Source organism: Acanthopagrus latus, chromosome 10 (assembly GCF_904848185.1).
Source record: "Acanthopagrus latus isolate v.2019 chromosome 10, fAcaLat1.1, whole genome shotgun sequence".
NCBI lineage: Eukaryota > Metazoa > Chordata > Actinopteri > Spariformes > Sparidae > Acanthopagrus > Acanthopagrus latus.
In genome coordinates, this window is record NC_051048.1 from 5,417,213 (window position 1) to 5,442,886 (window position 25,674).

Below are 25,674 nucleotides of genomic sequence, written 5' to 3' on the forward strand. Positions count from 1 at the left end.
AGTAATTTCACTGAACAGAAACAATAACATGGTTCATGAAACATTTAAGTCGTTGTCAAGGTTAAAAACAACTAATCTCCTGCCAAATCATGTTTATAACTGAACTACACAGTATTTATTATTCATTTACAAATAAAAACAGTTGGTAATATACAGTTTCTAAAGTATTTTGAAGCATTACACTGCTCGCAGCAGTGACATCATCACTTTGTGTCTATGACCTCATCTGATCGCGACAAGCGCACAAAATCCAATGCACACCCACAAAATCTCAAGGTTCTGCGTTTAAGTTGTAAAAAGCTACACTTCCCAGTTTGCAGCTCTCGCACTTCCGCGTCTGCGTACTAGTGCCGGCGCAGTGAGTGTGCAGCTTCCCTCTTGTTGAGCAGCTTGAAACACAAACATCACAGCGGAAACTATAATAATAATAATAATAATAATAATAATAATAATAATAATAATAATAATAATAATAATAATTGATTAAAATTGTGTATTTTTTCACCGAGCCTGATGTTTGTTTCTGATGTCGGCATTTATTAACTCACGGAAACACGCCCAGACTCTTATTTAACATATTCCTGTCTTATATTCCGACATTTTAAGCCGGCAAAACAATAAAAACAGCCTCAGTTTCCTCGTTACGTGTTCAGATGAATCCCCTCCGCCTGTTGTCTCTCCTCGCCACAGTCGCCGTGCGCCTCTCCGCGGTCCTTTACGGTAGTGGTACTGATGCGGGATGAGTCAGGCTATATGATGCTGCTGCTCCTGCTGCCATTTCATCAGCGGCGAAAGCCCACAAACACACGGCCAACACACACGCGACACGGCGGGATTCCCCTCTGACAGCCGGCCTCCCGCCCTCACACAGCCCGAGCAGAGCGCGCAGGCTGCCGGGAGGTTTTATCCGCGGCTCCGGCGGAGAAAAGAAAAGAAACGCGCACGATCCGCACCTGCTCTGGATGCGTTTTTTCCTCCCTCGGCTCTCGATCGGGCCTGAAGTGAAGGAGGGGACTCAGCCCTGGACTCCAGGACTCCAGGACTCCAGGGCCTGCTGCTGCTGCTGCACCAGGATCTGCTTCTTCAGGATCTGTGAGACGAGCATCGACCCCCGGAGGGTTCGAGGGAGGGGAGGGAGGGGGGGCTGTTCTGCAGGGCCCGATCCACACAGACCCGTCGGTGCCATGGAGCCCACACCAGCCTGGTCCTGAGGACGCAGCGTCACAGAAGAGCGGACCCACTCCGGCCTACGCTGCCCTCCTGCTCCGAGCAGGCAGGTTTTTAAAGTCTTTACCGTTGTTATGCATGAACGAGCCTCCTGAACAGAGGCCTGTTTAAAGCCACGATCTAATAATAGCCTGCAGCAGGACACATGATGTTTATTACAAAAAGCCTTTATTCTGTCTCTATGCTACTATTTTAACGTGTTTCCAGACGTGATGTGGTTAAAAACACACAGAATCCAGATATAATTATGATGATAATAATGATGATGATGATGATTAAAGTCCAGCACTTGATGTTGTGGAGCCTCCAGACTGCATCCGGTGTGAGAGCCCCCCACACGGCTGCCATTCACTCCCATGTTTGCATACCGACCGAGCTACGCAACCCGACTCCAGCGGGACACAGAGGGGGCTGATGGGAGGCTGCGTGAGGCTGCGTGAGGCTGCGTGAGGGCTGCGTGAGGCTGGCTGCCCGGTCAGGGAGGGCTGTAGTGTGCAGAGACACAGCTGACAGGACAAACCACTGTGTGAAGAAGCAGCAGCTGAAAAACAAAGTAGAAATACTGTGTTACAAAGTAAAAGTACTGCAAAAGTATGAAAGTAACGTTGTTTTATAATCGCTGGTATTATATCACAGCTGGTATTTTGATTTATTGTATTTTGCAAAAGGTAAACTAGTAAGTTAAAGGTGCTACTGGAGAGATAAGTTGATACTAGTTACTTTGGGAAATAACAAATACTATCACAATAAAAGATTATGCGTTACGATAACCTGAACTAAAATGAGCTCAGCTGTGATATTTAAGTGATACATAGACGATGAAATGCTTCAGGTGACTGTTCTTTTAGTTTTACACTTTCACTTGCTTTTTGAAGAGTTGGGCATGAGAAAAATCGACTTTTATTTACCAAATAGCACCTTTGAGTTATCAGATAAATGCAGTGGAGTGAAAACTACAACTCTGGGCTCCAGAGGGTGACAGAACTAGTTTACTGGTCGCACCAGTGTGCCTAAAACTTAGCCGGTTGATTTTATTTTTTAAAAAGTGAACTATAAGAATTTTATTATTGTGCTCCTTTTCTTCATTGTCTGGTCGCACGCACTCTGAAAAATCTGCCGAACTGTTATTTTCATTGGTCACACCGGTGCGCCTAAAAATTTGGCAGGTCTGATTTGAAAAGTTGTCACAGTGTGTCGTCATATATGTTGTGATTTAAAGGAAGAAAAACTGTTAAGTGATCTAAATCAAACTGCAATATTGGGGCGGCTTGATGGAGAATTTCAAAGTAAAAGTCCGGCATTCTAAACTGAACTTGAGTAAAAGTTCATCACGTTACACTTTTTTTTTTATTTATTTTTTTTTAACCTTTTTGACTTGAAAGTACTCAGATCCTTTACTTACTTAGCTAAAAGCAAAAGTACCCTGGTCTTAAAAAAATACTCCATTACAAGAAAAACACGCCTGGAGCTCAGTCGAGAGATAATCCTGTTTATCATTAATGTGAAGGAACACAGGGGGAGATAAGAGCAGCTCGCCATTCACCTGTTAAAGGTCACTATCACTCTGACAACACGGGGTTATTATGTGTCACATCCAGTGTTGGAGGGAGGATTCAAACCATTAGTTACATTAAAGTACGAGTATCTTGTACCTACTGCTACACGGTGACATGTAAACAGTGTTTTACTGTGTGCTGAAGCTGATCATGCGGTCGATGTGGTGGAGGGGAAAGGCCAATATTGTATTTTACTAATCACAAAAGAATAAAGTAGCATTAAATTCAAATGCTCAAGTGAAGTAAAAGTAGTTCACAAAGCTGCTGCGGTCGGAATAAGACGCCGGGTCACGCCATGAAAGCCTCGTATCAAAAAGGGGCATTAGGCGACGGCCAGTAATCCAAAAAAGGCGGCTCATTAAAAACATCAGTTGACGCCAGCGAGTGACGAGAAAATCGTAAGAGGATTTTCTCTTTTATATCTCGTGGTTTTTAATTGAATCCAACACAATGAGGCCCAGTGAGCCAGTCGTGGAGGAGGAGGAGGAGGCGAGGAGCCGAGTGAAGGTTGGTTTGAGTTAGTCTTAGTGTTGTGGCAGCGTCGTCCTTCGTGTTAAAGCGAGATTTCAGTTGTTTTATTACAAAGATTATCGAACATTTAGGACTGAAGGCACAGAAGTTCGACAGCCGAGTGAAGAGTGTTATTAAGAGTCCAGCTGGGTGTATAGGAGGGAAAAATGATGAAGGTAGAGGAGTCACACTTGAGTAAAAGTAAAAATATTGTGTTACAATATTACTTTTGTAAAAGTGAAAGTGAGTAAAACTGCTCCTGAACGCCTCGTCAGTAGCCCCTGCGTTAACTTCCGTGACTTAGTGACATCACACTGTGTCACCGTGTCACACATTTGCAAAAACTGGTGTTTTACCTTGTTAAACGCAAGGCGCACAATAGGTTCCCAACATTAAGTTTCATTGTTGATTAATTCATTATTTTCTTGATAATCAGTTAGTTCTTTGTTCTGTAAAATGTCGATCAGTTTTCCCAAAAGTGCAACACGAAGTCCACAAATGTCTTGTTTTGTCCACGACACAAAAATATCAAAGAGGAGAGACGAAAACCTAGCTAGGGTCAAAGAATTTTAACTTTCCTTCCATAAAAAATCCTCAAACGGTTTAAAATCCATCATTAAAATGTTTGGCAACTAATAGTCGCAGCTCAACACATGAAGAAAAACTGCAGGGTGAGACGCTGACGGATACATTTATACAGTTTATAAACAAGAAGTGTTCCCGAGAAAAGAAAAGAAAAGAAAAGAAAAAAAAGCGCTGTGTCCCTGAGAGCTCGCTGCAACACCAGAGGAATAAAAACCACAAGCCAATTAAGGAACCGTCTTCAGTAATTTGCTGAGAAAACAAACAAATACAGGAACTCTGCGAGTAGCGCTGACGACGAGTTGTCTCTGAAACATGACCAGCGCCACGCAATAAAAAGCCGGATGTCCTTTAATACACACCAGTGACAGGAAGTCAGAGCATGTAATGTGTAATATATGTAAAATATTGCATTTTGACAGTAATATATGGATGGATGGATCCTCATGTCTAAAATCCTTGGCTGTGGCCCTGTCCACCACCACAACACTGTATCAGAGCACTCGAGTTACTATATTTAGTTACTTTTCAAATAAGAGGTTATAAGAAGTAAATATGAAATGTGGATATTTAGGACTATGATAGAGGACTGATCTGCTGCTGGTCTCACTTTCTGTTTCCCTCTCTCTCATGTCCGCACACAGACAGACAGACAGACAGACAGACAGCGGTGAGAGCAACAGACAGACAGACAGACAGACAGACAGCAGCAGCAGCCCAGTCATGGAGGCGATATGGCTCTATCAGTTCCGGCTGATCGTCATCGGGGACTCCACGGTGGGCAAGTCGTGTCTGATCCGGCGGTTCACGGAGGGCCGCTTCGCCCAGGTGTCGGACCCCACCGTCGGCGTGGACTTCTTCTCCCGGCTGGTGGAGATCGAGCCCGGCAAGCGGATCAAGCTGCAGATCTGGGACACGGCGGGCCAGGAGCGCTTCAGGTGAGGACAGCTGGCGGAGAGTGTGTGTGTGTGTGTGTGTTTGCGTGTGTGTGTCCGTTAATATCCGTGTTTTATTGTGTGACCACAGAGTGACCCTGGTGCTGAATGGTGAGATAACACATGGTCATTTACGGCATTTGTCTGAGAAAAGACGTTTAAAAAATACCGTAAAGTACCTAATAAAGAGCACTTTTAATATCCCCTGTGGGGGAAGTTACCAGACTCCCTTTAAAAATCGCTCGATTTTATGAGATGTTGCGTCTGGAGGAACTTTATAAACTTGGTGAAATGCTGTCAGTGACACATTCTTAGCTCTTTGGGCCTTCTAGTAAATTCGGCATTCAATGCAATACATACAATTATTTCCTTTCTGGTAAAGAGTGTCAGTTTTGCATTTGGTGTAAATACAGCGAGCAGTAACCAGAGCAGGCAACTTCTCTGTCGTCTGTGGATAAAGTTCCCCAGACTCTCTTATAAAACTGCTCAATTTTGAGAGCTTATTTTGCTTAATTGTGACATAACACATGCTAATTTATGCCACTTGTTTGAAATGAGAGTCAAAAAAAACAAAAAACCCGTATCTTTGAAAGAATTATGAGCAAAATACAAATTACCAAAAGTTTTCATTACAAGTCATTACAAAATGATTTCTGATGCATTCACGTGTAGGCAGCATGTTGATGTTATAGATGCTAACAGATAAATCAAAGAGACCTTAATCAGCTGCTTTGCTGACAGGTGATTTCTGGGAGATGCAGTGCAGAATCTCGGCCGGTTTGCACCACAGATGTCCCCGCACACGGGGGGAAATGAGGAACTTGCGGCTTATCATGATTTATTCTGATACATTCTGAAACCGAAATACGGAAACGTTTCTCCCACATCGCGTGGATGTGAACAGAGACCTGTGACCTCTCCTGGAAAGTGAAGAAAAATATAATTTTCTCACGGAAATCAACAGAAAATAAAGAATATGTGACATTGTTACAAGATAAGATGTCTGAATAAAGATTAACATCAGTGAAAATTAGTTTCAAAGGCTTATTGTGTGACTTAGTACTTAAATGTTAAGGAACACTAAGTGCTCTAAACCTGATGATGTAGCCTGGAGGTCTCAAAACTTGAATTACTACCTGGGACAACAGAAAGAGCAGTTATTCAAATGAGGTCTGAGGTGATACAAGCAGAGAGAAAACGACTAGTGAGGCCGTTTCCGATGAGTAAAGGGATGAAGGTGCTGCTAATAGCCCCAGGAAGAATAACAGAACCGTTTTGGGGGGTAAAAAGTCTGAAGGGGAATGTTTTTTGTTCTTCATTGTTGACTTAAGTCATTTTGTTTTGTTATATAATGTTATCGTTATAAGAGACTTTATTTAATCTATAAATTTGTTCAACCAAAATTCCCCAGACTCCCTTTAAAAATCTCTCAATTTTGGGAAATGTTGTTAAGAGGCATTATTAGGAAAGCTTAAAGAATTAAAGGTAAATGTTCTCATTACAATACTTTTACTGATGCATTCATATGTAAGCAGCCTAAATACACAAGTATTATGCACTAGCTACTATATAGCCTGAATAAAGTGAAGTTTGAAATAGAGAATACTTTTATAGTCGCCTGTGGTGAAAGTGCCCAGACTCCCTTTAAAAATCTCTCAATTTTGAGAGTTGTTGCATTAGGTGAAACTTTATAAACTTTGTGAAATACTACAACAAATTCTTAACAAGTTGGGCCATCTTGTTAATTCAGCCATCAATGCACTATAGTAAGTTCTTTCTTTCCATATAAAAAGTGTCAGTTTGGCTCGGCATCGCCTGTCTGCTTCTGTGTCTCAGCTGCCAACATTTAGCGACTGTTTCAACACAGTGTCAACTGATCTCTCTACTTACACTAAATGTATGAACATTTTATTGATGGTAAACATGTCACATTTTTACAAATACAGAAAACAACAACCAATACAGTCTACTTTTGTGTCGCCTGCGGATGAGGTCCCCAGACTCCCTTTAAAAATCTCCCAGTTTTGTGAGGTGTTGCATTAGGAGAAACTTCATTAACGTTGTGAAACACTGTCTACAACAAATTCTTAATTATTTTGGCCTTCTTGTAAATTCGGCAAATGTTTAACATCGGATTCTTTCTTTTTTTAAACCCCATCAGCATGAAGAGGGGGTGTAATAAAGCCAGGATGATGCATATCTCACGGCCTAAAAATGCATATTTCACACATGCTTGCACACATTCCCACTCACTCAGTCAGCCCCACTCATCATCCTGTCAGGAGGCGACTGGTCTCACCTGTCAGCATGATTACTGTCTCCATGGGAACTGCAACACATCTCTCTGAGAACCGAAGGACAGATCCGTGTCAGCCATTTTCAAGAGAGAATCTGAGCAAATAAACATGTGGTCTGCATATTTATATTGAGTTGTAAAATAACCAAGCTTTTGAGTAAACCCAGGCTTACCTATGTCCTGAAACAGCACCGCAAGGAGTTTAATACATTTGTTATAAGCTGTCCCTCCTGTGAGATTATTCATCTGGAAAGTGGCAGGTTTAAAGCTCCCTGACAGCACACTTTGATTGACCGTGGTAGCCATTTTGACTGGCGCACTGTAGCCATTTTGGGAAAGTATTTAAGTTCCACCGGTTCTGACACATTTTTAAATATTTGGGGATTTTGTGACAGTGTCGTGCGCCTCGCCTCTGGTTTAAATCCCCCTCGTGTGCCTGTTTTTTGTGCCTGTCCGACTGACGACGCAGATCTCTTCTTAGTCACTGTTGCTTCGTCTGCGTGGTCCTATTTATACATACATGTGTGTGTCGAATCGAATGAATCACTCCCTCGTCCTGAAGTTTTGCCACACACTCCTCCTCTCTCGCCGCGTCCTCTGCTGCTTCCTCTTTCACGGCACGTCTCTACCCCCCAATTTTTGCCTCTCGTTATATCTGTGTTGACGTTCTCTCCGTGAGGATGTTGTGGGGAGACGGGCGCATCAGAAGCGGGTCGGTGTGTCACGACTTGTTAAAAACCCAGCAGCACTTCTCCACCGGGACGCGCAGCAGCGTTTGCTTTGTAAAGTCAAAACACTGCAATTCTAGCTTGGGCTCGACTGATATTAATTTTTAATGGTGGATACTGATATCGTTGCACAGTTATTCACTACTGATTCTTGGTGTGTTGCTGATGTATGCCATTTTATATTCAGTTTAAGTTTGTAAGAGACACAACAAATGCATGACACATCCTATTAATTTGTAAGATTTAAAATGCTTTGGTGAAAAAGGAAAAGAGCCAAGTTCTATGACTTGCTCCAAACCCTGATATTTATCTTGTGTTATATGTTCGCAACCCCTGCAGGTCCATCACCAGGGCTTACTACCGTAACTCTGTGGGCGGGCTCCTCCTGTTCGACATCACCAACCGCCGATCCTTCCAGAACGTCCACGATTGGCTGGAGGAGGCTCGCAGCCACGTCCAGCCGCACAGCATCGTCTTCCTCTTGGTGGGGCACAAATGCGACCTTGAGGCGCAGCGCCAGGTGTGTACAGTGTGGGAACCATTCAAAGGGTTTTGCTGAAGATGGTGGCGTTTTTCGAATGTTACGTAATACAGTCCGCGGCGTTAAAAATAGCTTTTTGTTCAAATTTAGATCAGCGCACGTTTGGATCACAGGCGAGTTGTCATGGTTTATTTAACTCCCTCAAGGCAGCTGGCGGACAGAAAGCAAAAATATCACCACTGAAACGTAGACATGACAGGATGACGCTGCAAAAAAATGTCCCACATGACTGCCTGTCTGCACAACACAATATTTTCAGAGCAGGATTGAAATCAAATTAACCAGCTCACTCCATTTCATCTCTATGTTCAATCTGCTGCCACATTTAAGTGACCATGTCGTAAATCTGCCAGCCATGGACGAAGGGTGTTCAATGCACAGAGCCTCAGAGGTTAAAGTGTTGGATACAAGGATCAATACTCATACAAAAGAAAGGCATTCGCATACAAGTGGAAGTACTCGCCATTAAACATTGAACTGTCTTTACTCTCTGGTCACAACCTTTAAAATCTGGTTAGGTTAACGCACAAAAAACACTTGGTCAGGGTTTGGAAAACAGCATGGTTTGGCTTAAACTACCTGTTTTGGTCGCCACTGTCACAGATGGAGATGGTCAAACTAATGTCCAAATATCCAGTGGTGTGACTTGAACTGCTGTCAACTATTTGGTGACACTGTTGGCTCTAATAACGGAATCAAAATCTTGTTCTTTTTCTCCTATGGTACAATTTGTTTGGGCGTATCTGAGATGTGAAGACACCAAACACACATTGGTGCAGACCAAAACACTGATACCGAGTGTTCCTGGCCCTGTACCCAACAAATTCTGGAGCCGTTTCTTTGTGGTAGGAACGGCATCTGACCCCAATTTGACCCAACTACAAGGCATACTCTTCAAGTCTGAGCTAAGCAGCTCCTGTAGTCAGGTGTGCTTTGCGTACATCACATAGATTAACTAAATCGATATCAGACATTGTGGTAGATAAGACCTTCAAGACCTTCATCCTGTGTTTGATTTCTCACTACTGCTCTGGACACATGTAAACAATTAGTGGGGTCAACAATCTTACATAGTGCTTTGTGATGTTGGTTTGCTTTCAATTTGTTCTGTAATAAGAAACCAAATCAACAAGAAAACACAAAAAGCTTCCCAACTCCTCCAGTGATTTGGACCCCAGCAACACCTTGCGATCCCCTTAGTTCCTGGGGTTGTTTGACTGACTGAAATAGGGCAGTTCCAGAGAATCTGGATTCATAGGCTTCTACTCAGAGGTTATTGCGGTATAGTTGAATCTCACCTCTTTTGATCTTCTAGGTGACCCGCCAGGAAGCAGAGAAGTTGGCGGGGGCGTATGGAATGCGCTACGTCGAGACGTCGGCCCGCGACGCCATCAACGTGGAACATGCCTTCACCGAGTTGACCAGAGACATCTTCGCCCTGGTGCGGTCCGGCGACATCACAATCCAGGAGGGCTGGGAGGGCGTGAAGAGCGGGTTTGTCCCCAATGTGGTTCACTCCTCGGAGGAAGTGACCAAGAGCGACCGCCGCTGTCTATGTTGATCTGGGAAGAGTTTCGGGACTGAAGGTGAATCCAGGAAGGATTCAGAGGGGAGTGGCTGACGGACTGAGGTGTCAGCCCTCTGACTGAAAGTGTTGGTAACCCTCTAATGTTGTTTCTTAAGACTGGAAACAAAGGAATTTCAATGAAGAGGCTGGTAGAAGGCAGAGAGGACCACCTTGAGCAAGGGGTGGATGACTGAAGGGTTGTGCCCATTCCTGTATACCTTTTATTTCTCAGAGTGGAAGGATCACAGATGCTCATTGACTTGTGAGGGCTCCCATGATTCAGTCCCTTAAGTTTTTTTTGGGCTTGCTGCCTGAAAACCCCTGAAAGTCTTAGGAAGGCCTTAGAAAGAGGATCCATTTCGGTTCTTCGCCAAAATACGTAGACACTCTTGACTGGTTCGATCTTTCTTTCTTCTGTCATCTCTTCCTTCACCTCTCCTCCCACTAATCCTTAATCTCCTCCTCTCCTCCAATATGCAATTACATGATCACATACGAAAAAAAACGATCACTCTTACGTTCCAACGTCCTCCTCGCACATATCAGTCAAGGTTTAGTCAGCACCGTTAGGGTCAAGCGCCATCCTTTGCAAGAGTTGTTTTTCTCTTGAGCTGACGTTTTGCTCCACATTCCACGATCAGAGCTCAATGGAGGAGTCCTGGAGGTCCTAAATATAACGAGGGAAGATGGTTTCCTTCACGGAGACCACATACATTTTTCGTTGGAGCAATTTAGGCCTCCAGTGAGCTCAATGACATTGACTACATGGTTATATCCACTATCATTCTGCTAAATACCGCACTATAATGAAGCATCTTCACCCATCCTAACGGACTCCTGAAGCCGGGCGAGACAACGTGTACAGCTTGACTGACCAAGGTAGACTTGTTGGACTGGGGGACTTGTCTAGGCGGACCAATAGGGACGTTGGATCCAGAAAGCACCTTAATAGCCAAGTCCACCTTAAATGTGGAGCCTCATGTGTGACTTTTGAAAGGTGCTACACAAGCTGGAGATGCAGTTCTTGAAAGCAGAGCAAACAGAGAGGGACCAGACCGCGGACTCCGCAGAAGAACCACATTAACCACAATGCACGCATTCGGACAATATAATCATGCAAAGACAGTCCCAACTAGCAGGTGTTATTAAATCAGGCCAACATGGATACAACCACGAGGGAGCGACACGGTTGGATTTTGATTTGATTTTGTGTGTGTGTGTGTGTGCTCAAGCGTATCGAACCTTTATTTTCATTTCGATACACTCCAATGCTACATGCTGATGTAACCAGCACAGTTATGTGGGAATACTTTAATCACACTTAAACCTAAAGGAAGAATCCACCTGAAAATACGACCTACTCACCCTCATGCTGAAGGAAAGCTGAAAGTTGAAGTTTCGTAGTCCACAAAACATTGTTGCAACGTTCTCCTCAACAACTGAACTAGATGGGGACTTAAGGGGAAAGATTTAAAATGGCTTTTAAAAAGTAACAAAACTAAGTCTTTGGAGGCTCTGAGATACGCGTCATAGAGCGCACCCCGTCTGGAGTGGTTGCAAGAACTCTACCGTGCGTCAAGGGTGTAAATAAAGTCTTTCACAAATCGATTTGGGATCTCAGGGATTCCCGTAGACTTGGACTATACCTGGCAAACTGTATGGAGCCAGTATATTTTTGTTGTTGTATGTTCTAAAACATGCCCCCATCTACTTGAGTTGCTTAGGAGAACGCTGTAACGCTGTTTTGCTGCGAAGCTCCAGAAATGTTTTGTGGGCCGCGAGACTTTACCTGACTTTCCATCAGAATGGGGGTGAGAAGGCAATGCCCGTCATTTTTTGGGTGAACTTGCCCTTTAATGTCTTACCAGGTGGTTTTAGATGGACTCATTCGTCTTGGACGGATGCTCTCTTGCCAGATTATTGGGTACACTGAGCTAAAACTTACGACTTTGAATACAACTGTCCTGCAATACATGTTCAGTTTTTGTTTAAGCTGTTTTAGAGCGGTGCTGATTCACTTTAAGATAACTTTGAAGGTTTGTGGTGTGGGTTGATTTATTTTTGCATCACACTAACAGGTGTTGGTTATTCAACCAACCCTCTTGGATATAAATGGGTTGAAACTCAATTTGCAGAAGCATAAACTTCCCCTCCGAAATGACTAACTGTGGCAGGGCTGTTTGATTATTTTTTAGCTAGGTGTACCCAATAAACTGGGTATTGAGTGTTCGTAATCTTCACTCCCTCCCGTTGTAACTCTGTCAGTGAGCAGTCTGCGGAAGAAGACTCTGCTATCTCAAATTAGCTGTCCCCCAACAGTGATTTGTCTCAAACCCACAGCATCATACAGGAGGTGTAACATGCTGTTGTAGCATTTGTCTTCTCCCTGAGATTTCAAATGACAACTGTAAAGGGGCTGATGAGCAGATCCAAAATGTATCACGTTACTATTTTGGTTATAGACGAGCAGCGAGGTCTTGGCAGGTGTTCGCCATCACCAATTAAAGACAAAACACCTGCTTTGACGTGTCAAAGGTGTGGCCAACATGCTCAGAGATTTTTTTCCCGCTCTGTGTGGTTCCGTGTGAATCTTTCCTTTTAAACAGGCATTATTTTGATTTTACACAAAAGGGGAATTTCTGTGTTTTTAAACCCAGGGCTCATATTTACATGTTTTGATGTGTAAAGTATTCGTCCATTCCAGACGTTTTGGAATTGGTCCATTAGATCACAACTGCAATAATCAGACTCACATTCGCTAAAAGTTCTTGTTTTTTGGCACTAACCATCTTGAGGTTGCTATTTTAAGTGTCTGACAAAACTACGGAAACAATTCCGATGGAGAAAGACCTGTTTGTTAAAGAGTGAGACCGTTTTGGAACCAGAAACAAAGAGAAGTCTGGCTCTCAAATCTGGAGAGATTTGAGTTGTAGCAGGAAGACAATGGTGGAAAGAATTGAAGAGAGAGTTTACTTAGAGGAGCTGCCAGCAAGAATCTCTTCCTAGATTCACAGCGGAACATCTAACTGATTTGACAGCCTCAATGAGGCGACACCTGCAGCGACTCACCTCTCGCGGGATATCAGAGCGAGAACTCACCTTCAGCAAGACTCACAAGAGGTGAGTTGTTGCAGTTGCTGCCTCATCTAGACTGTCAAAATATGTTAGTCAGCCGTGACTTTGGAAATGAATTCCTCTGCTTGTTACAAAAACACGCACTTTTATTGGATTTAGGTTTGATTGTTACAGTTGCCCCAAAGGATTACATAAACTAGACCAGAACATTTGTAGTTGGTATGAATCATTTACACACCAGCTCATCTAAATATGGGGCCAAAGCATAAAATAAGAGAATTCCCCATCTTATGTTTTCATGCAAAACTCAAGATGTCAACTTGGTTACTGTTTAAAATGCCAAGAAGAAGCAGAGACGGTGAATCACACCCGTTCCATCGGCTGCAGATGGCGAAGAGCGAAACATTAATGTCGTGTGAGTTGGCGGACGACTCGTCTGCTTGATAGATAACACCAGTAATCTACCAGTAGATTTCCATTTTAATTTATGAAATTACCAAATATAATCATGTTTTATGTTTTTTTTTGTGTGAGACACATTGACCTTCATATTACAAGGAACAGAGAGACTTTTAGCAATTAAATGTACCTTAACTTATCTACCTTAAGTACCTGGACTGCTTGGTGAAGATCTGTATGTCTGTACACCTAATTTAAGCATTTTTTTCTCAATTGGTATTCTATTTTTAAGTTCTTTTTCATCTTTAATCTGATACACGGTCCTTAATTAACGTGTGTGCTTGTATTTTTGCTGTTATTCTCTTTTAAATGAATTCATCCAAGGCCTTCCCCCATGTCGCTCAACATTATTCTTCTGCACGTCGGCGAGGAAACTACAAGTGCTTCATTTTCTGTATGCCTTCTTTTCACATGTCTCCGAAGACCTCTGCTTGTGTTATCTTATTTTTAACATGAATGTATCCGGAGGGGGGGGTGAGATTGACGTACGAGAAGATGTGTCGATGTGTGAACGGGAAACAGTTTCCAGTCCAAGCGACGCGCCCATTTCCCCTCACGAGAAGCCGATCTAAATGTTCTGAGACTCGATGGAAAATGATTCAAATGACGGTCCATTCCCACTGCTGTACACACTGCTTACAGAAAATTCAGAGAGTGCAGATCGATCTGCAACAATCCTTCCAGGAATAATAGTAATAATAACAATAATAAAAAAAAAAAAAAACTTCTCCCTGATGCTCTCATGTTTTTGAAATCCGACATCGAGGGCTGTGATTTCGGTCTGTTTTCCTTTTCTCTGCTTGCTGTTTCGTCACCAGAGCTTTCAAACGCTCCCAACTGGACGTCGTGGAGCAGACAGTTCAGAAGTGTGAAGGTCTGCATGGGTGGGTGTGGATGCGTTCTCCTGTGTGTGTGTGTGAGTGTGTGTGTGTGTGTGTGTGTGTGTGCAGCTCCTCCTTAAGGGCTGCCGAGGCTCTTTAGCCAGATGTCAGCCGGCTGGTAGATCTGCTCTGCTGTACAGCACCCAGTTTGATATCTCTAAGCTCTGTTATATCTCGCTTCGACTTACAGCCGTTCCGCCTTTTGGGAAATGAGCTTATTTGCTTTCCAGCCGCAAAACTGATACTACTCTCATGTCATGTTGAACATGAAGCTACTGCCAGCAGCCAGTTAGCTTAGCCTAGCTTAGCATTGCACAAAGATTGGAGACAACTTGGAGTCCACCTACCAGCCCCATTAAAACTTGCTAATTAACACACAAAATCTCGCTGTAGAGGTGCTAGTAGGTGTTTTTTTTTTTTTTTTTAAAGGATCTTACTTTACGCACTTTTAGTGAATGTAACTTTGACTGTCTCAGTTGCCCCAAAGGATTAGATTGCAGGATCACAACAAGACTTTGTAAGCCACGGATTGTCGTTTTTACACTTTGGCATTTGTAAGGATTAAACAAAACAAGATATAATGTGTTAATCTGTGAGTTTTAGTGGCGCTAGTGGGTGGATTTTGTTATTTATGAACAGAGCCAGGCTAGCTGTTTCCCTCTGTTTATAGTCTTTATGCTAAGCTAAGCTAACTAGCTGTGGGCTTGAGCTTCATCGTTAGTGTAAAGGGTGGCATCAGTGGTCCAATACATCCTTATACAGAAACAAATGGATAGGTTGAAAATAAGATACATCAACGTTTTCCAAATCAAAACGACTGCTGCGGCGTCACGCGCCCACAGTTTGGTTGGATTAGACAAGAAAAGCCACTTGGTTAGTTTTAGGAAAACATTGGGCAGAAATAACTATGAACATACAGGACGTCAGTTGCGTTTCTGTGATGTAACTTCACCATGTTGGTAAATTAAACTCCCACTTGACTTCTGGTTCCACAGTGGACATGAATGGCCGTCTCCTGATTGAAAGTCCAAACCAAACATCAACCTCCAGCCTTCCTCTTACGTGCCATTTTGCCGATTTTCTTTACTTCCTCCTGTAGTGCCGTAATAACTACTACGGCCACTTGAGGTCGCTGTTTAACATGAAACAGGCTGGTAAGAAGCTGCTTTCGGCACACCTGGTCGTTCCTCTGATGGGGATGTGTTGCAATCTTCTCATCTTATTCACGGCAAGAAAAGCATACAAGCGTCCTTCCCAAAATGTTGAACTATTCATTTAAGTAGCTACAGTTAAAAATAAAAAGTCTCTGAAATGTCACGTTTGGGCTTCACTTTTTTGACTCCCTCCGAACAAATCATATGCTTCCTTATTCATTTGTGTTGTTCCCTTCATATACGTTGAAGGTCCGATCTGTAAGATAGTAGATTGTTGGGTCTCAGTACCATCTCGTCAAACGCTGACACAAATTTGGCCTTTCAGCATTTACTGTCATTCATGACTCCATGACTTTATTTTAGATGAGCTGTTACACCACAAACGTTTTTAATTGTAAAAAAATATTAAAATTAGTTTCACTGTTTTTTTCAGATTTTTTACATGAAAACAAAAAGTGAAAAAAAAAAGTATTCCATTAAAAGTGGGGAAAAAGACCATTTCTCTTGATTTTTTAAATATTTTTCTCCTGAATTAAAAAAATATATTAAAAATATTTAAAAATTAAATATGTTTTTAATAAAAATGAATTGAATTAGTTTCACTGTGATTTTTTTCAGGAGATTTTTGGGGCACAAACATTCAGGAGAAATTCAAAATAATAATAATTGTCCAGTTAAATTAATCATGAAACTTAGTGACATTTGTTTTTTCCTGTGTGAAACTTAGTGAAAAAAATATATTCTATTAAGATTTTTAGGGAAAAAAGACAATTTCTCCTGAAAATCTTTATTTTTCTCCTTGTGACCTTAGAAAGATTATCCTGGCAAAACTTTGTTTCTCCCATCAAGTCTTCAGTTGCCTTTCATGGCCATTCACCTACTTCTTAGGATTAATTAACCTTTTTGGTTAACTATGCATTAATGTCATTAAACAGCACAGTTTTTCTCCACTAAAGAGGTTAATATGTTGGAGACACGTGATTTTATACAACAACAGCTTTATTTTTCTATAAACAAAACCCAAGTAAAGTTTTATTGTGTTTGTCTTGGAGAAAATGCTCTTGAAGGCTTCAAAAGGAAGCTTTTAAAAGGAGAGCTGGGAGTTTATTGCTCGATCACTATTTAAAAGAATTTCCTTCAATCTCACATTAAAATGATTATGATGATCTGTGAAGAAACAAATCTTCACCATCATCTCTACGTTGTGTCATAAATGTGCAGTATGGGCAGAACACAAATCCTCGTCAGGCTTTAGTCTGAAGCTACCGTCATCCGATTCCAGTAAAACACGATCCGATCAGAGTGTAAAATAATAAATAGCAAGCAATTAAACACTGAAAATGTCCTTGTCAGGCGTCTGAGCCATTAGACTGGCCTCTTCTTTCCAGCTCCTCGAGGTCTGGAAGTGGCTGTTAATGCTTTTTGGCTTCGCTGCGAGTAAAGCAAATTAGTTCCCCTCCCCGAATCCAGTGAGTGTTCGGTAAGTCACGTGACGCGACTGAGCCTGAAAAGGAGCTGTCCACTCTGTGAAGTTTGTGGTTTTTTTTCTCTCTAGTTTCAGTCTTGTATTGATCTCAGGGTTGGCTCGCTGCAGACAGAGATGTGGAAGTTCAGAGTTGCAGACAAAGTCACCTCCGAACCCGTGAAGGGATCGAGGAGGGAGGACACTCGGGTGATGGAGAGCAGTTTCATGTTTCGACAGAAAGGCAGTCTGCTTTGTTGAATGGGAGGGAGGTGATTTACAGTCGTCCTCTCTGTCGGCACCGTTCACTGCCAGGATGCTTGGCAGCGTTTGTCTTTCACTCAGAGAACGACTAAAGAGACTGCTGGACTCAGTGAAGAGGTCGCTCTCAGCAAATAAAAAGCAGCAGGGCCCAGACACACCAGACAGAAATGGAAGAACTAGCAGCAAGAACAGCCGACCGTTCCGTCACCTGTATCGAACGCTGCACTTGAACGCACCACGAAAATTACAGCAAGTGGCTCATTAGCTTGTTTGTTCTGCGCCTTCAGTATAGGAATTAGTTCTCAGAAACACCAGGTGACTGTAGTCACCACATTAATGTTCTTCATCACGCCACTCTTGCAAAAATAGTCATTTCGGCAAACAACTAGGAGAAACTGCGCTAAAGTGACATGTTCAAGTTTTTGTCTCCTGAAGGGCTCCAGCAACACTTCTACTCTCTTAGTCGGCCACAAAAAATGCCGACAGGGGTCGACTATTGAACCAAAGACGCTCAATGATGGCCTGGTGTGTCAAGGCCCTGACACAAGCTGAATAAAGTTACGTTCTGTTACATTATGTCAGAAGGAATACTGTCATATTTTTGGAAATATTTGCTCCATTCTACTTAATCCGTTCAAACCCTGCTAACAATAAAAACGATCGGGGGGTCGTGCTGGACTGTCTTCTCAGCCATGAGCAGCTACTTCCTGAACTCTTGTCGTGCAAGCTCCAGATTGTGATGTCGACATTAGCCAGTAAAAAGGTCGAGTGACCCCGTTACCAGTCGTTATGCTAACTAAGCTAACCAGCTAATAGCTGTAGGGTTATACCTGTCCTACAGATTAGCCTCAGTCTGTGCCTGTCGTGTATTATTGAGTCACAAAGAATTATAATTGCTGATGTTGTTTGTAATAGTCTCACCCTCTTCTATGACTCAAATGTGATGGTCATGCTTATAATGAGAGGCATTAACTGACATATTAAGCACAGTCAGTTAGCTTAGTATAAATGTACTGTAGTAGCATCCCACCACCGCCTAAAAGTCCCAGATAAACTCTGAGAAAATGGTTTCTGCAGTTAGATATCATGTCTCTAATGTCCTGTCTGCTGTGGTGTAGTTCCACATGCGACCACAGGGTGGAAGCACTGACACACAGGACAGCTTTTGACTAGTTTAGAAGCAGAAGAATAACCACACAAAGAGCAGCAGGTCAGTGTCTCGTCTCTTTGCCCAAATGTTCTTCTTTTACTTCATTCATTGTTTAATGAGTACAGTGAGAGACAAATAAATACAGACAGAACAGCTGCTAGAAGGTGGAGGAGAAAGAGGAGAAAGTGGAGGAACCGGAGAGGAAAGGAAGAGGGTGGAAAGTCGAAGGGAAAGGAAGGTCTTCTGTTGTGATCATTCAGGCCTGATTAGTATGATGGCAACTGGGTGAGCTTCAAGAATTAACAACTCAAGTATAAAGTGTGAAAAGTTGCTGGAGGCTGAGGAGGAAGAGGAGGAGGGGAGGAAACGGAAGTGCAAGAAAATGCAGGAAAGCAAAGACGATGCGAGAGAACCCTCACAAACAGGAACATACTGAAATCATCGAAAAGAATACAAAAACTGCCTCGTTGCCTTTGTTTTTTTTTTGTTAGTTTTTACTTGAAAAAATACTTTAAAAAGTAACAAATCAACAGAAAACACAAGTGGTGGAAGTTTGAGCTCGCCTCGATAGAGAGAGAGAGAGAGAGAGAGAGGGCACATTCAAAATAAAACACCGAATCAAGCACACGTTCGCTGAGCACACTGCAGCTTCTAGAGATATTTCAAACGGGCCCTCTTCTGTCAAGCTCTGTGGGGAACATACATGAGTTTGGGGGTCGTGGGGTCATTTTTATTGACTGTGGAGGAGATGGTTAGCAGAGGGGGGAGGGTGTGGATGCCGTGCTGTCGATATTAAGACTTGTCTGCTGACTTGAGGAGGTTTTCTCTGCTCCTTCTCTTCACGTCCCAGTTGTAGACTCGTGCCATGTCTGAAGGGAGGGAGAGTTAAGGAGCAACAGCAGCACAGATTTAATTGCACTTAACCGCCCCTTGAAAGCTGTTAGCATGACTTAAACACCCGTTCTTCAAGGATCCTGCTGAAGAAAAGATGGGCGTAATCAGAGTCCCTGAGCTGAGAGAGTTAGCTGCAAATACTAGCAGCCGAGCGCTCGAAGTCAACTGATCATTAAATCATGTAATAATCACAAACTGCCACACATCTTACTAGTGTCTCCCTCCTTCCTGGAACTATCTGAAGTCTCTGTGAATCTTCTCTGTGAATTGTCGCGACTATCTACTCATGGTTGTTGTCAGAGTTGTAGATGAGCACATGTTTTACAGAACAAATTAATAATAAAAGCACCACTTGTATTCTGACTCAGGAACAAAAGCGCAACAGCAGATCGGCCGAACTGTCTATTTTTTCGATTCAGCTGTAGGCCGGGCCTGGGTGGACCACACGGTGGAAGGATACTGACTTCGGTGGTGGTGAACTGGTCTCGCAGGAAATCCAGATCGTCCTCGAGTGTCTCTAGGTTACGAGATGCTGTGGAGAGGTTCTTCTCTAGGAGAGCCTGGGCTTCGTCGATGTCGTACTCTAACATGACGTTTGCCTTTCAGGGGGAAAAGATTTATTTGTCCGTCATGTCTTCAACTGACAACCCGCCGTTGTAAAAATGCTCTTAGACTGTGTGATGAAAGAATAAACCCCAGAAATAAAAGTGACTCTAATCTGAGCTCTACTTACCCCTAACCATAGACAGACTTTGTCGGTGGGCGGCACTGAGGCCTTGCAGTAAACATTGTCAGCCAACAGGAAGTGTGTGTCCAGGGGCTCTGTGGTCTCCTGGGAAAACACAAACATCAGAGCAATCTGGTCAAAAAGCCTCAGTTATACATTTTTCTATCCCACTGACCCAGTTTCCTCCAACTCAGCCTGACCTCGAGGCACTTTCTATTCATTAAAGACAGCCACAGGTCTCGACCAGCTCTAAGAGCGAAGTTCAAGCACTTTTAAACAACCGGACTCACCTTTTTCTTCTGCATGTGTCGTAGGATTTCTAGCGTCTGTGTGATTTGTGGGATCTGGCTTTTCAACCTGCACATCGAGAGAGTCGAGTAAGGAAGTAATTCATCAAGTCTTTACAATGTTACACGGCCCAACGCAAACCTGCTCATTCACACAGAAGGCAAACTGCGTTGGGGAAAAAGAGACTCGCCAGACTTCCTTGTAAAAACAGCCCCTTTTCCCTTGTGACACTAAAACGGTGTCTTGTAGAAATAACAAACTTAACAATCTAGACTTAGGTTTTTATACAGATCATAAAAGAGCAAAGGAAAAACTTTCATTTATCTATTTTTTAACAGCATGAAAGAAATTCCATTTTCACTGGTAAAAAAAAAAAAAAGTATTAGTCTGTCCACGGTTTTATTAAGCTGCCCTGGCATGAACTGTCTAGTGTCACAGAAACACACTCCAGTGTCAGTTTATGGGACCTGGAGTCCTTCTGTTGGTGTTACCTGAGTTTCTTTTGAGACAGGTTGAGCTCCATGTACTTATACTTCTGGTACTGTTCGTCCAGCTTCCTCAGTGCCGAGTCCGCCGTCTCGTTACCTGGCTGCTTCATAAAAGAGTCGACATCCGCCTGTAAAATCCAGCAGACGAGCCGAGACATTAGTTTAAAGAAGACATTCTTCATTGTTACACAACCACTATTGCTGATGAAACTCTGATGTGACTCAGACAGAAATCTTGAAGGAAACATTTCACAGGTTTGTTCAGGTTATGTTTAGTCAAGTTTGCTGGTTTTCTCCCTCAGTCCTTGACGCATCAGCTGATATTCCCCCAGAAGTTAGACAACAAGTGACCTGATGGAACAAACCACCATCTTGAGTAAAATGACTGATTTCTCCGAGTTTAAACATCGTTGCAAACATCTGGAATAATGTACACAAACGTTTGTTTTTTTTTAATAAGCGAATAATGTAGACTGTACTCCTCCTTACGCCAGCTAGAGTTAAAGCCCACATGAGTAGATCTCAACATTTGTGGCTTGTGTGTTGATATTTTCTTACTTGATGTGGGGACTAAGGTTGCAAGGAATGATTGTGTTTAGTCATTTGGTCTCTATAAAGTCTGAAAATGGTGAAAAATGCCCAACACAATTTACAGGAGCCCAAGCTGACATAGTTGAATCACTTGATTTGGCCAACCAAGACCGACAGACGTCCAGTTTATTAAAACGGAAGTCTTAGAAAACTTCTTAACTTAAACTTAGAGGACACGTTAGCAGAATGAAGTGACACTTTTAAAATGTCTCGACTGATTACTTGACATATCATCCCTCTACTGAGGACGTCAGATGGAAGTTTAACTCAGTTGTTTTTCCATTTGGCAGATTTAGAGTTTAGGGATGCGTGGCATTTATCGGCCCAACTTTGGGGAATTTACATTATCAGTCATCTGTCAATAACAAATTGAAGTAAAGCTGACCCACCAAAGCCACATTTTGTTTTTAAAAGGAACAATATGCCCAGTTTATATGAAGTTTCATGTCAGGACCATAATATTTCAGGAAAACATCAAAAACATTTGTTCAATGGAGAAACACTTCTGTTTTCATTGTGTTTAAGTGTCTGTTCTGTTAATAAGTATAATATTGTGTGTGACACTGTATACAGTGATACTGCATAATCATGATATTTCCAGAAATGATCATGGTCCCGTGAACATCTCATACCAATGAAACCCTCTCTTGGGCCCTTGCAGCAGCATCTATGTTCAGTTAAATGCACATTGTGTTAATTATGTAAAACATTAATCTGTCTACGAGCACATGACCCAACTTGTATTTAATGGAGCTGACAAACTACATATATTACGGGACTATAGTTTCTAACAGACAACAGTTAAAGGAGCACAAGAGGAGAGGCAGCTAACGCTCTTTTAAATGACAGCAAGCGATTCACTAGCAAAGCAGCTAACGGCTAGCTTAACAGGCTAAAGTGTGGCTAACTAAAATACGTACAAGTCTAAAGAGGAAACGAGGTGCACTGTGTTATAAGAACGACAGCACCCTGACAACTGTAATGTCCATACATGGACGCGAGCAGCCACCCAGCCCGCACACACAGCCAGGATTAACTGAGCTAGCCCTCTAAGCTAACCGCAGCTAGCTAGCTCTTTAGCCAGCATGACGCGCCCACGCTCGGGCTGCGGCCACAGAGGTGTGTTTTCACCGGTGTTAACCCCGCGACAGAGACAGAAGAGTTGCAGTTAACGCACCACAAACACGGCTTCGGGGATCCCGAGGTGCTTTTTCTTTGTCGCCTGCACGGCATTGCTGTTGTCTATGGTCGCCGCCATCTTGGAGAGAGGCTACTCCTTCCTTCCTTGCGTACAAGTCTGGGCGTCACCCGTCTCAAGGGGCGCAGGAGGCGCGGCTGCCCCTAGTGGCCACAGGCTGCAACTGCTACTACTACTAATATCTGTATTACTACTAAAACTCCTGCTGCGCTTGTTTTTATATAGTTTTTTTTTATTTTACTAGTTTTATAATTTATTTTATCTTCTTAACTAAGTACATTTACTCAAGTTCTGTAGTTTACAATTCTACTCACTGCAGTTCAGAGGCACATATGCACACACATGCTTTTTAATCCATCACAAATATTTGGATACATTTTGTCACTTTGCAGATTGCGATTATTAAGACAAAATAAAACCAGCAAACGAATCACAATATCATATCCGAGGGTAGAAGCACCTATCAGTGAGAAAAGTTGATTCTTGACGTTCGTTTTCCCAACTTGTCAAATACTGAGCATAACATATGAGAAAGAAAAAGTTAGCCTCACCTCTGCCTGCAACAATATCTGTGATGATTACACAAGAATGCAACAATAATAGTGATGGAGTACAAGAAAAAGAACCCCTACACACTGTCCACTTCACTTGTAGTTGAGTTTAATGTTGTTTCAGTACTTAGACCTTAGATAACCCGATGAAAGTAGGAATCTGTACACTGGAAAAGCGCTATAGATATACATTAAACTTATCATAGCAATAATTATACTGAAATAAAATAATGTATGTATTACTATGAAGTGGTTCATTTTGTATTGTGAACATTTTTGAGTACATTTTAGAAAATACTAGGTAATTTATTTGTCATATTTCTTCTTCAGCGTGTAAGAATTGGACTGTGTTGTCAAAACAAACAGGAGCTGGCAGATCAATAGAATAACCACTAACTGCTGCTATCACTGGCTAGTTAGCTCAATTAGCAGTGCAGTTAGTGGTCCGGACTGAAAAAGCCCTTCAATAAATGGGCTCAGCACCCACATGTTTCAACTCCTTACTGAGGCACGATTTGGAGATTGAGCCAAGACGAGCAAAAATGTTGTGGATTGAAAAAAAAAAAAAAAGTTAAAAGTCATCAACATGTGTTGTCAGAATTAGATATTTGTATCTTTGAATTGTATCCTTTTTGTCTTACTGGTAGTGTTTTCAGGTTTTTTTTTAATATTGCTGAATTTTACTGCACAAAGTTAAGATGATATTGCTCAGAGCTTATCTGTGCATGTCCAAATTATGCATTTATAACATCTATAATGTTGTGATAAAAAACTTTCAATGTCAGATCCTCTCAGTATAATTGTATTCGTAACACATGTACACTGTTTTTTTTTTCCCCCCTCTTGAAAAATGCAGCAGGGGAACATGAAACCAAGCTGTTCCTGTTGGCATCTGGCCTAACATGCATAAAAATGAAATGTTCCTTTTAGCAGCAGGAAGAAGATGTTTATGCAAATTCTCATGTTGGGGGAGACGGACACGTAACCATCTTCAGTTTTTTCCTGTTCAGGCAAATGTGAGAATTGTTGACTCCAGAAGGTTGATTCCAACAACCTATCATCAATAATGTATCTGCTCTGATACCATTCAGATGTATATTTGATCAGCCACAATATATAATTTAAACATTGGCCCTAAGTCCAGTTCGGCTTGACTCTTTCATTTACTGTTTATTTCTTGAAATGAAAGGAACTATGAAGACCTTATGGACTACACAGGTTCAACCATTTAGTTAATAACAACTTCACTCCTACACTCCATTGGTTTGTACACAAGATATCACATATACTATCCGGCTATTTGGATGAAATTGCGCTGAACTATCAACTTCCCAGAAATCCATTTGATATTACTTACTTTCATTTGTCAAAATCTAAAACCTGAGACATGTTGGCTATTTCCACATGTTTCCTTTATACATTGATTTACAAGATGCAATTCAAATTACAAATATTTAATGGCTAGTCTCAGTTGCCATCAATAAACTGTGAAGATCAGTAAAAGTCTGCTGTTCCAAATGTGTAACATCATCTTTGTATACAAAAATATGCACTTACATTTAATTACACAATACAAGACTTTATTAATCTTGAATCTAAGGGCTGTATCGTAGGCAGCTGGACTTGGTTCAGTTTCTTGAAGACGTTGGGCTCCATGGGCTCACTGGTGTCCCCAATAGTGGCCAACCTCTACATGGAAGAAGTTGAGAGCAGAGCCTTGATGACCTTCACAGAAACCCCTCCTAGCCACTGGTTCAGGTATGTGGAAAACACCTGGGTCAAAATCAGAGCAAGGGACATGGAAGCCTTCACAGAACATATAAATGCTGTGGACAGTAACATCAAGTTTAAGATGTCACCTTGATGCACCTACTAAGTCAGAGGGGAAGGAGAAGGAACAGAAGCACATCAGGGGAGCACTTTAAACCTGTGGCTACCAAACCCGGACCTTCGTTAAAACCGCTAAAGGATCCAGAGCAGACAGAGAGACGAGGAGATGAGAAAACCTAACAACATCATCGCTGCAGTGCAGCCAGGACTGCACAGATTTGTACATTGGGGAGATAAAACAACCTTTCCATAACCGAGTGGCACAACACAGGAGGGCCAACTCCTCAGGTCAAGACGCGACTGTCCACTTTCAGCTGAAGGAGTAAAATCAATCCTTTGAGGACAACAATGTGAATATCTTGGCCAGAGAAGACAGATGGTTTGAAAGAGGAGTAAAGTCTTTAAACAGAGGAGGTAACCGACAACATTACTTATAACACAGAGGAAGAACAGCAGGCTTTTTCTGAGCATCACAACCCCTTGCGAAATGACTTGTTTCAGTGTCAGTATTTAAGCCATCTGGTCCAATACATTTTGTAGAGTCTAGAAGAGCTGCACAATTAAATTATTTATCCCTATTCAAGTTGGGCGGGAGCTCATCTGGAAGCTGCCTGGCTTGCCGGCAGAAGCTGAGGTATGTTTATCACCAGGAAGTCGAGCGTTGTTGGCATCAAGCGCCACTGAGCAACTTTCATAGGAATGAACAGGACTCATTGTCCA

The 25,674-nt window shown here is 42.3% G+C and overlaps 2 protein-coding genes across 2 annotated transcripts; one reads left to right on the forward strand and one right to left on the reverse strand.

Moving 5' to 3' along the window:
- Window positions 1-60: 60 nt before the first annotated feature.
- On the forward strand, window positions 61-13,799 carry LOC119027445 (ras-related protein Rab-39B). Its single transcript, XM_037112643.1, has 4 exons — window positions 61-1,273; window positions 4,520-4,813; window positions 8,174-8,354; window positions 9,691-13,799. Exons 2-4 carry the CDS (start codon window positions 4,599-4,601, stop codon window positions 9,934-9,936), a joined length of 642 nt encoding a protein of 213 aa, XP_036968538.1. The 5' UTR covers window positions 61-1,273; window positions 4,520-4,598; the 3' UTR covers window positions 9,937-13,799.
- Window positions 13,800-18,448: 4,649 nt separating this feature from the next.
- vbp1 (von Hippel-Lindau binding protein 1) lies at window positions 18,449-22,710 on the reverse strand. The gene is made up of 6 exons (XM_037112644.1): window positions 22,553-22,710; window positions 20,788-20,912; window positions 20,299-20,365; window positions 20,015-20,113; window positions 19,742-19,880; window positions 18,449-19,256 (listed from the first exon to the last, which is right to left on the reverse strand). Exons 1-6 carry the CDS (start codon window positions 22,631-22,633, stop codon window positions 19,180-19,182), a joined length of 588 nt encoding a protein of 195 aa, XP_036968539.1. The 5' UTR covers window positions 22,634-22,710; the 3' UTR covers window positions 18,449-19,179.
- Between the last annotated feature and the right edge of the window lie 2,964 nt (window positions 22,711-25,674).